This window comes from Gymnoscopelus microlampas (assembly GCF_963454915.1).
Source record: "Gymnoscopelus microlampas genome assembly, chromosome: 13".
Taxonomy (NCBI): Eukaryota; Metazoa; Chordata; class Actinopteri; order Myctophiformes; family Myctophidae; genus Gymnoscopelus; species Gymnoscopelus microlampas.
In genome coordinates this window covers 40,567,152-40,579,578 of record NC_139950.1, presented here as the reverse complement: position 1 = coordinate 40,579,578, position 12,427 = coordinate 40,567,152, and the positions used below count along the sequence as shown (strand labels likewise).

The window sequence follows — 12,427 nt, the reverse complement described above, 5'->3', positions numbered from 1 at the left end:
CGTTGGGCTGTAAAATCAATACATCCAAATGAGTTTTATACAGGCTTTGTGTGAGTGTGTGTGCTTTTTCTTTGGTGTATTTGCCTAGTTCAAACAACTACAGACACCCAGTAATATTACCAACCAGGATTACCAACTACGATGCATTTTACATATCGTTGGGGTGGAAACCTTACATAAGTAAAACTGTTACTTTTCAGAAAACCGAATAAAAGAACCTGCATGCGTTGAGCTTCCAATGGATCCAATGTAGATATTATTTAGTCACAAGCTCTTGTAAATACTTTTCATTGGTTAAATAATCATAAAACCCAGACAGATACGCTATTTTCCCTACTTTTTCACAACGCTGTCATACAACAAAGTAAACAATAGGGCATTTGTTTTATGTTTATCATTGCTACCTGCAACAATGTTTGAGTAACCAGAACAAAATAATTTTACTCTTATGTAGCCTACTTGTAAACAGGATGTAACAATAAAATCTTAAATCTAGTAGAATTTATGAGCGAAAAAAACACCATAAAAAGAGGAAATGTGAGGAGATGCAAGGTTTTCTGTCCGACGATTTGCATGACATGCATCCCAAAACTTCTTACAGTGGATGACAATAGTTGTGATGCAGAGCAGTGACAGACAGACAGTACAGTGTGCAGAGAGAGAGAGACAGCCACACACTCACCAGAGTCAGTGGGCAGGAGGGAGGAGGGGGGCAGAGAGGGTGGGGCTTCAGCAGCTGAGGGAACCCCGCCCCCCCACCCCCCTGGTTTCAGCAGTGAGTTTACCTCAAGGGAGGGAGAGGGAGGGTCACTGCACACCAGGGGGCTGGACAAGATCACACAGGAGACAGGAAGGGGAGGGGGGAGGGGGGAAGAGAAAGAGAAATGCATGGATGAGAAGAGACGAGAGGACAGGGGCAAAACATGGAAGCTTGATAAGAACATAACAGGTGAGAGAAATGAATGTTACGGTACATCAGATGACAATAAAAAGGTAAAGGAAGGGGAGCGGTTTGCAGAATAGATAGATCTTAATGGATCTACTTTGTGAGTGGATTAATGAATAAGCATCACTTGAAATAAACTTGATTGCTTAAAAATTAAATAATCTTCTTACCTAATAAACCTGATAGCTTAAAAATAATCTTCTTACCTATTTGTAGAAACGAAAAGGAAAAAAAGTCTTATATTCAGCGATAAGCTATGTATTCCCTTTTGCAGTCAGCGTACCTGCTGGATCTCAACTGAAGTTGTTGACTCACTGCCTGAAATAAATGCCACAATGACCGTGTTTTCTCCTTACACAAAGTAAAAGTGAAACTAAGTGGTTAGAGATAACACTCAAGCAGTGAGGTGTTTTTTTCCCTCTGAGGCTCTAATCTCATAGTACTGTGTTCTCACACGAACCACAGCCAAGGGTTTGGTGAGATTTGACAACGGAGAGATTGCCAATACTGATTAATAGAGCGTAGTACGCTAATCAACTCCTCACAGTGCTCCAAGACCAGATTCTGTAAGTGAGTAAGTGCTTTGATATTCTGTTATGACATCCTGAACACCTTAAGGTGCGTTCGCACCGGACGTGATAAAAATAATCACGTAGCTGGAATCACAGGAAATACGTCACTTTGTTCTTGTTGGGTTCACACCGGATGTGACATTTCATCATCTCAGAACCAACTTTTTCACAGGTTTACAGGTGTAAATCATTTAGTAGTTAGTACTTTTTGTGAGAAGACAGAGCATAGAGGTAGAATAAGAGCAGGAGAGAAAAGAAAAACAGGATAGAAACGGATACAAAATAAAGAATATGTATGTACCGTACATATATAGAGATAGCATGTGTAGTAGCAGGTATGTACATGACCTTTGCATGTATGATGATTGTTGCATGAAGCAATACACCGCCCCCCCCTCCTCCACCACACACACACACACACACATAATGGCCATCACACTTTTCTTAAATTATTTTGCACATCCCTAGTTTGGGAAGGAGCCCTTACGTGTACCCAGCCAACATGTAAATTCCAAATGTATCCTCAAACTAGACGTCTCCAAATTTGACTTATAGCGCCTACATTCTCACCTCTGTATGAATTCAGCTGAAAGTACAAAAGCGACCTTCTGTGTGGAAAAATCACTTTCCTAATCATTTTCTTTCAAATAACTGATCAGGGACCGGGTGCCTGGTGGACGGTACAGCCAGTTAGTGCACAGACTTTAAAAATTCTTCCCATTTAATAAAAAGGAAAACTGCCAGGAAAAAAGGAGGAGGAGGTGTGACACCGCTCTGTGTTTGTGGAAAAGTTTACTTTATTATTCATCTTCCACACACTTAGGACTATAGGACAGGCCTTATAATGCACAAATCTAATCATGTGGTGAGTAATACAATCACATCGTTCTAATTTCCTGTAATATCATATGTTAAATTGTTTGCTGTACGAGGTCAAGGGCTAGCCACTGCTGCCAGTGCCTGGGGATTGAATATATACAATAAACAGTTTACACATGAATCGCACAATTAAATACATTTATTTAATTAAAAGTCTAAACAAATAAAAAGCTTGTTTATTTACTAGTTCAGGTTTTTTCTTCTGTGGTCATCCTAAACATCAGCTGCAACTCAAAGAGGACGTGGATTTCAAAGCCTGAGTGTGATTTCAAGGTTCCTCAAAACGCTCATCATTGTGATAGCTGTGACTTTAATTTTATGCTGCTTTTATATAGTTCTTGATCCACAATGTTGATCATGAGCGTTCTGGTCATGAGTCGGCGGCTGAGTCACCCACTACACTACAGACTTCTCTCCCTCCCGAGCCTTCATGGGTCATTAGGTAAAGCCACAACTGGACAGAGGCAGGGGAAGCTGCGATGTTGATCCTGTCCTCGTGAGACAGACAGGGGACAGGGTGCTTATGTAACATTTTTCCGGTTGAGGTCCTCGTTGATCTAATTTGACATTTGGGTGATGAGCGTCATGAGGAGCCCCTAACGTTCCACATTTCCTCACAATCTGAAGAAATGTTCCACAGACACACACGCAAACAACTCCACAAATAAGACTTTATTTTGTATTTTTTATAGACTAGTATTTGTGACACAGATTACAGTAGATATCCAGTAAACGCCACAAAGCATGTTTGTGTCATTTGTCCACACTGTTGCGCTCAACAGTAGTAAGGCTCGATGAAGCATGAGCAATTTAAGCAGGAAATTAAAATGCATGACTTTTACTCTCCCGTGCTGCCGTTTCCAGGGAAAAGCAATTAGTGACTGTTTTTTCCCCTCCAACAAAAATTCAACAACATAACTAACTCTCTTGGATTCCCTTCCATAGTGGACTGGACTCTCTTGGAGTCTCTTACATAGTGGACTGGACAAAGGGGGTTTGTGTTGCAGATCAGACTTGTGCCCACAATAAACCTCTGGTTGGAAAAGAACTTGGACAGAGCAGAGTTGGGAAATGTGACTCCGAGAGGTACACAGACAGTCAGATGAATTATTCATGATGAAGTCAATTGGGACAGAGCAAGAGCGACCTGAAGGACAGGGTTCAAATTAAGGATTGAACAATAAAAGCTGATGTGTGGACATGTCCTGTGGTGAGCCAGTGAGCCGTTACAGTCTGTCACAGACTTATGATTTTCATAAAATACAGCAGCACATGGATAACACTGAAATATTATCAGCCGCATGCATCAAAAATTGAGTGATGATCACAAGACAAGAGCCTGACTGCACGGTCTTCATGCATGGACCATAGCCCTCAATTTTCACACAAAACTCAGCCACCCATGTCATGGTGAATTCAGCAAAAGGTGTAGGGACCATGTATTCTCTGTTATTGTATCAACAACTTAAACATACTGTAAGTAGTTTCTTACTTAGAACTTTTTTTTTTGTATTTGCAACTAATTTGCAAGAAATAACTAGGACTTAAACAAGTAAGACGCGCGAACGCTGGAAGCGAACGCAGCTCGAAAATAACAATAAGAAGAATAGAAAGGAATGAGCAATTACTTGCCATCCGGCCTGAAATATGCACAAATTACATGGAATTCTTAGATATCCCAATAGATGAACTCGTGTAGATGCTTGTAGATGTGTTATTTTTGACTGTCGCTGCTATATTTTTCTCAGAGGAGTGTAAGTGTAAGACACCCAGGGGCACAGGCGAATTTCAGCCACACTGTAGTGCATGCAGGCAATGAGAGCGTGAGTCACATGGGGGCAGCCAATGAGAGCGTGAGTGACATGGGGGCGCGGCTGCACACATACTGCACACAGACAGACAGACAGAGACACAAGCCGAGCCGAGTTTCAAAGTAGGCTCCACTTGGGCGGAGGCGCCTCCTTCCGCGTTCGCAATAATCAACTTTGTGGATGCATAAACTAGATGCCGTCCAGAATTGACTTTAAAATGTCATTGTTTGTTTTTAAAACACTGAACGGACTTGCTCCTATTTATATTTTTGACCTCCTGTCTCCTCACATACCCACTGATCTTAGATCAGCAGACAAACTTTTACTTGACCCCCCCCCCCCCCCCCCCCCCAGACAAGGCTTGTGACGGAAGGTGACAGGGCATTCGCTGCTAGGGCTCCATTTCTGTGGAACCAACTTCCGCTGCAAATTAGACAGGCAACTTCAGTGTCCACTTTTAAAAGTCTTTTAAAAACTCATTACTATAGAATGGCTTTTGGCTAGGAGGAATGGTCAGCTAGTTTCTGCTTTCACTCTTATTTTTGGTCTTATTATTTTTGTATTGTTCCTTTGTTTCTAAATTTCCATCATTGAATTGCCTTTATATTTCCTGTTTATGTATTGTATGTGAAGCACTTTGTAAACCTGTTTTTGAAAAGTGCTATATAAATAAAGTTTATATTTATATGGCAAGATGCTTGAACGTTAAAGAATGCCATCATCGGTCTTTCCTCTGTATCCCCAAATACCGATCAAAGCCAGCCCACAAATTTTGCTTTCTGAGCTCATGAGAGTTTAGGCTGGTTATGCAAGGCTACATACCTTGTTCAAACAGTCAAATCTGCTTTAAACATAGATTTACAGAAGGAATGTAAAGCAGACACCTAAAACAGAAGATTAGCAACCTAATGACTAAATGTTTGAGGGAAATACGTTGAGGCTAGATCCAAGGCTACACGGTAAGGTTCAAAGTGAGAGACAGTTTTATTTGAAACTGACACTCTGATGAGCTGTAAAATAAATGAAAAGCTTTTAGACTAAACTACAGAATATTACTTACAAGGTTAGTCCGCTCATTCAGCGGGCAGAGGATGGTGCTGTCAGTAAGATGATGTCTTCATTGTTCAGTTTTACACAAAAAGCTTAGCTGTTCAACCAGTCCTTGATTTACTCAAATAAAAATGCCATGGACTCAATGTCATTTGACAATGAATTACTTGAAACTCACTAGGATACAAGAAGCCCTAAAAACACGAACACGAACCAAGAAATGTGTGCCAAACGCTTCACTCTAGTGTTTTGAAACATCCTGTCAGCTCAAAGTAAAAGTAAACACAGCATGGGTGCATTAGCTGAGCTCCAGTGTATCTCAGGCTTGTTGTGCGTACTGGAAAAAAAAACCTAGACGTGGCACACAGGATGGCATAATGATGCGGTGGGACCGTGGGAGGGCACAGCATGCAGTCTTTAATTTATATTTACGTTATGTTAACATTTTTGTTCCGTGTAGGCAAGACTTAAAACAAACTGATCACAAGGAGAGTATGTTGCATTTATTACATAATAATAAGCTCCCGGCCAAGCTCAAATGATTAGCAATTTCTAAATGAATGGCACTACAGTATGTGGCATATTGTTTTTGGGCATAACAAGGGCGGGTTTTGCTGGCCTGATGCGGGTTCTTGTTGGCCCGGTGGCCCTCCAGGCCTGTATAATTATAAGAGAAACACTGGGCTCCAAGCCAGATAACCATTCAGCTAAATTGACAGAGTATACTGCATCCAACAGTAAGCCTAGAAAGCCAGTGGGGTCAGGGTGCTGCTGCTGCTCTGCTGTTTGGTCATTATGCCGACATTAACCTCCTGGCGTCTCTATAATTAGGCAAACTTTCAAAGATTTTCTATTTTCGTTTTTAAAATAGAGCTTGGAGATCGGCTATTTATTTCACCATTTTAAAAAAACTGATTTCAGATTTTAGTTATAGCCATTATTTTTATACTTTGGCTATTCAGAAATAGCAGATATACAAGCTCATAGCGCGGCACGAGTGCCGCGCTATGAGCTTGTAGATTACTATTTTTTTTAAATCATGAAGATTTGCGCAAATCTTTGAATATATCTTTTTTTAAAGCCAACACTTGTAACTCAAATCTTTCCTTGTGGGGGTCCCTGGAACAAAATATTTTGAGATGGGGGTCCGCGACCAAATACATATCATTTTGGGGGTCCTTGACATGAAAAAGTTTGAGAACCAGAGATATTATTTAGAAGACATTTGTAGATGCGTTCGTGGATTGAATGGGTTAAATGGTATTCACTGATGCGATTGACAGAAGGAGCTGAAACAGGAAATAGTGTCTGCAAACAGTGCAATGGTCACAGCATCCATGTGTGAGCGCAACAACTTGTCACAGTGTGTCCCCATCCGACTACATAAAGGGACCAGCAGAACAAGGAGAGCGCAGATCAATAGTGACAGCAAGCAAAAACGCACATGTATAATTATTCTGAAAGAAGGGTCTCTCTATACATGTTGTCCCAAATATATATCCATAAGGTATTATTAGTAGAAAGACAATGAAAGCCTAGTGCTGCCTGCTAGCTTTGTATGGTGGAAGCATTGCCATTACCATGGAACTAATCTCTCAAGAACAGATTCCGACCTGCGGTGGAATCTGTCGGAGCGGTTCGTCCTAACCAGTGCGCATTGGCTAAAAGTGGGCGTGCCTTCAGATCAGGAAGTGGGCCGCGCTTTACCCAATCAAATGTAGTGGGCGGGATTCACGTGTCCATCCACCATGATCCACCCTCCCCCCCTCGAAACTAGCCGAAACTAATTTAACAATAGCGTCCTCGGAGCGGACAAAACCACGGAAAGATATTCACATTTTAAATTACTCTTTCATCATAGAAACAAGTGGGCTTATAACCAAAACCATCCATGTTCTCTGGGAGAAGTGGTGTTAGTGTTCCGTGTAGAAATATTGTTAGTGGGAATGAAAACATGGTCGCACCAACCGGAAGTGATGCGCTATAGGCAGACATGAAACCGGTGTTTCCCTGCGCTCTAGTCTAACATTATACTCCTGCCAGACTCCACAGAATATCAGAAAAGCAGAGGTCGCTGTTTTTCATTTTCTGTGGGGTCTGGCTACGCGAGACTACCATGGAACTAAAAACTGTGAGTACTACCATTCCTAAACTTGTGTCACAAAGCAAATTACACATGAACACACTATGTGTGTGTGCGTGCGTGCGTGATAAATATATTTATATACACATACATATATACAGTACATACATACGGTATATAGAGAGAGTGCGTGAGAGTATACAGTATATTATGCACACACATATAGGCCTTTGCATGTGGAGTGTGAGGGTAGAGGGTAGACTAAAACACATCAATGTGTGGAGGACACATCACCGGCGGATCTGCAGTGCGATCCTAATCTGTGTCTCGTGATCCGACTGCTGTTAGTTCACACAGGGAGAGAGAACAGAGGGCCAGGGGGGATGGAGGGAGGCAGGGGACTGCAACAGCCTGACGGCCGGGGATTACGGAACATTCTGCCTAGAGATTGATGTGTGGGGGGGGGGGGGGGGGGGGGGGGGGAAGACCCACACTCACAGACCTACATTAATAAAGTGAAATCCGTGTTTGAAACCTGCTTCATCTACTTTGCTGTTACTGTAAGTCAAACTCATCCTTGCACGGCATGCATCAGTCAGTCTAACATAACCATACCATTGATTACATACACACACACACACACACACACACACACACACACACACACACACACACACACACACACACACACACACACACACACACACACACACACACACACACACAACTTATTGTTGCCTTATACATTCTTCAATTCACTGGTATTAATTCTAAATGCAGTGAACCCAGGCCTTCCTTTTCTATATAAGAGATATATCAGTGTATAGCTTGGTATGAGTTACATAGGTGAGGTCACGGATGGAGCCAACATTAGTGGAACGTTCAACATTATATCAACTATGTCTTTCTCTAGATTGTAGTGATTGTGCCTGTGATGCACAGTGTACAGCAGTTAGACTGAACGCAGATAAACCCACACAGTAAAACATAAGACGAAACTGAGCTGGCAGCTCAGTTTCGTCTTATGTTTGACTGTGGATTCATCTGCACGTCAACACTTATCCACTGATGAAAGAGCACAGCAACTATGTCCTGTCACAAGGTTTCTCTCTTTATTTACTCATCAATTTTGCATAATACACCTGGAGCACAGTTTACTTTACACTGACACTGCTATTTTTAATTTCTGAAAACAGAAACCTGACCATTTTGACAGTACAATGACAACCAATTTATCCTTAAAATGAAAAGTTACATGGACCAAATAATAACACCTGGTGTATATACACACACATATACATATATATATATATATATATATATATATATATATATATATACATATACATATACACACACACACACACACACATATACATACACACACACAGGCAGGTGCATGATGAATCCTGCATTGTGTCACGTGTCTTGTTAGAGCAGTGGTTCTCAAAGTGGGGTCCGGGAACCCCCAGGGGTCCTTGAGGGGGTTCCCAGCCAAAATCATTGACAGTTATGAATAGGAACAAAATGGAACCTGGTGTGTCTGTAACTCTGAGAGTACAGAAATGGAACCAAATGGAGCCTAACAGGTCCATTTGGTTCCAATTGTATACTCTCAGAGTTAAATGAACACAGACGATACTACAGTGTAGATTAGGGTCCAAGGGATCAAAATGTCATATGAAATAAGGGGACGTGGCAGACATGCATATCAAACTGGGGGGGTCCTTGAGATAAAAATGTTTGAGAATCATTGTACTTCAATAAAAATCTTCTCTTATGAGGGGGGGGGGGGTCCTTGCCATATGTTTTCAAATGGGGGTCCGTGGGCTAATAATAATAATAATGTGTCAATTTGGGGGTTCTTGACATGAAAAAGTTTGAGAACAACCACAGTGATGTAGAGTTCTTACCTGTAGTTCTGCTCCCTGCAGTCGACAGTCCATGTACTTCTCCCATGCGAATGACAGCTCAGCCAGGTGTGGATGTGGACCAGGACTAGGACTAGGACTGGGTCTAGGACTAGCCATGTCTTTGCTCAGGACTCAGGACTCAAACCACACAGGGGATGGATGGCAAGAAAGAAGTCACGAATTAAAAAAGTGCTCCTTTTTAATTGGTATCCTTCCCAGTCCTCCAGGCTCCAATTGGCCAAAAAAAAGTGGCCACGGATGCAAAGTCGAAAGCCTCCACTTATAAAGTCATTCATAGCAGATCCATGTTTTCCAAACGCGAGGGTTGTTGTTGTTCTGCCACTTTTATATTGGGCTCCTTCTGCAGAGAAATGATAAACATGAATGCGAGAGGCTATCAAAAAAGGACAGTGGTGCTGCTGACAAAAGCATACAAACATACAACTCTGACTCTTACCAACACAGAATTAGTGCACATTTAGAGTCCGACTCCTCCTTAGAAATAAGTTATAACTGATCCGTCATGCAAACAAGTTTGACAGTCCTCCTCCTGTCGCATTGACACACAGAGAACAGTCCAAACACACCAGCATATTGTGTGAAGCTACAGCTAGTTAGCATCTGGCGAGACTAGCTGCCCGTAGAGTGAAGCAACGCAACTTCCGATTGAGTACTTCTGCCTTCAAAATAAATGCTTCAGACATACAGCATATTATTATGAAGAACCCAAGTCTCTGAAATCCAGTGGTGTAAAGTGACTAAGTACATTTAATCAAGTAGGCCTACTATAGCATTGGTTCTCAAAGTGGGGTTCGGGGACCCCCAGGGGTCCTTGAGGGGGTTCCAGGGGGTCCCAAGCTAAATGATGGATAGTTAGGAACCAACTGGACCCTTATGGGTCTGTAACTCTGAGAGTATACAAATGGAACCAAATGGACCCTAACGGGTCCATTTGGTTCCATTTGTACACTCTTAGAGTTAAATTAACATAGATTTTACAATACAAATTGGGGTCCCAGAGTTAGAAATGCCATTAAATGGGTGTCCTTAGCCTAATGCATGTCAAACTGAAGGGTCCTTGAAATTAAAATGGTTGAGAATCACTGCTAGAGCCGTCAAAATCCTCTCTTATGTGGGTCCCTGCCTGGGTCCTTGAAATAAAAGTGCTTGAGACTGTTGTACTTATATATATACACACACTTGTGTATATATATATATATATATATATATATATATATATATATATATATATATATATATATATATATATATATATACTTGGTATTGTGACCTGAAAATGTATTTACTGTTTACTAGAGAGCTGGAGAGATGGGGAGACAGTGACACCCCTGTTACTGAACAAACTCTCTTGCATTGCTAAAGCTATTTAACACTTGAGACCTATATTTCAAGGAAAGAATATCATGACACATACAGGCACCAAACCAGCATTAGGCCTACTATGTATTGGATTATTTAGAGGGATTCATAATTTATCTGGCAAAAAACCCTACAGAAATGTGATCTGTGTCAAGCCAAGCTGTGGCATATTTTGAAACTCTCCAACACAGTGGCTCCCAAACCTTTTAGCTCAAGAGCCAAGACTCAAAAGAGAAATGCCCAGTACCCAAACTAGTGAAAATAGCAGATCTACAAGCTCACAAGGTGTCGCTTAACTGCTGTGAGCTTAGATCGGCTATTTTCACTACTTCTTAAACATTTGTTTTCTGAGTTATGGATTTTTTAAAAATTATTATTATTCATGAAATTCTTCTGAAAAATCATTGAATTTGTTTTCAATTCATAAAAAATGTTGCATTTTGGGGATTTTTTTAATTTTTGAAATCATAATTTTGAAATTTATCTCGTGACCCATAAAAATGTCAATATTTTGAAAGAGCCCAAAAGGAAGTCCAAATACGTCTACTGTTCCTCCTTTGACAGCTGGCGGGGTTACACAGAATATAACAGGCAAGCAAGCGACAACGTCTAATAATAATGAACACCCCAACATCCATATAATATCAGCAGCATTGCAGTCCAACATTATCCAAATAACATGTCTAAATAAAAGCAGTTTAAAGTGTGTGAGTGTCCTGTATCTGAGAGATACATGACACGAGTATGCATCGCATCTGGCTGCTGTCACAACTGTTTGTGTAGCTGAAAGGAGCGCCAACACAACACACATACAAACTTAAAACACAGAGACACTGACACACAGCCATCATCAAAACACTGCATATACATCTGACTGACATACTCTTTCTCTCTCTGTGTCCACATACCTTATTATTGCGACCCCAGTGTCATTAAAGCTGCTATCCGTTACCGTTAGCCAGTGTCTGTCAGGCAGCAGCAAGTGCTGCTGTGTGTCATTTGATCCCTGTCAAACTTGCACCGCCCCCTTTCTAACTCCTCCCACTAATTCATACTCCATATGCTCCATACCTAGCTCTGGTCCACAGAGCTACTCCATACCCAGGGGTCTTCCACGTTTTTCAGCCCAAGGACCCCTTAGCTGAGAGAGATGAAGCAGGGACCCCCCCCCCCCCCCCCACTATATTGTTATAGAATTGTGTTGCAGATTAGACTTTTTCATAGATTTCATAGATAGCTTCAGACTTGTTTGACAGCACTATCATCATCAGTGTGTGTTGGAATATCAGACATTTAACCACGTTAACTGTCAATACTTATAATGTACTTATGCTTGTAATTACTTAATGTGTAATTTATACTTTGTCATGTGACTGCATCATGCACCGAAAATAGCAAATCTACAAAGTGCCATGATGCGAAGCATTCTTCAGCTTAAGTTGTAGATCTGCTATTTTTGGTGCCTGGTGCATCTGTTTAATCTGTCAAACTTTATCATATTGGCTAATATCCCGGATGTCTGTACTAAATATTTGGAGATTACACAAAATGCCTGTTTGGAGATGTTTAAAGTAAAACTGTGTGTGTTTGGAATAAACCCTAAATACCTTTTACAGACAACAAACCAGACTCTCCTGGGACTTTTTCAAGCCAGGAGAGACATATTGCACTGTACTGGAAAACCATGGATGCTCCAATGTTTGGTAAAGGGAGCGTATGAACTGTATTGGTTGGGAAAGATTAACATACATAGCTTGGGGTAAACTGAATGATTCTATCCAGCTCTGGGAACC

At 41.2% G+C, this 12,427-nt stretch overlaps 1 protein-coding gene across 4 annotated transcripts in view; it reads right to left on the bottom strand.

The window, feature by feature from the left end:
- lyst (lysosomal trafficking regulator) overlaps positions 1-11,624 on the bottom strand; it is a 90,686-nt gene extending 79,062 nt beyond the window's left edge. For 2 of the 4 annotated variants that reach the window (XM_084077280.1, XM_084077281.1), the window contains exons 1-2: positions 11,543-11,624; positions 9,255-9,615 (exon numbers count right to left, since the gene is read on the bottom strand). In XM_084077280.1, coding sequence (XP_083933406.1) covers positions 9,255-9,371 — 117 coding nt within the window. In that variant the 5' untranslated portion in view covers positions 9,372-9,615; positions 11,543-11,624. Of the gene's footprint in view, positions 1-682; positions 826-1,152; positions 1,246-9,254; positions 9,616-11,542 lie in introns of those variants that run through there. The other 2 variants (XM_084077283.1, XM_084077282.1) reach the window with 2 other exon arrangements.
- Between the last annotated feature and the right edge of the window lie 803 nt (positions 11,625-12,427).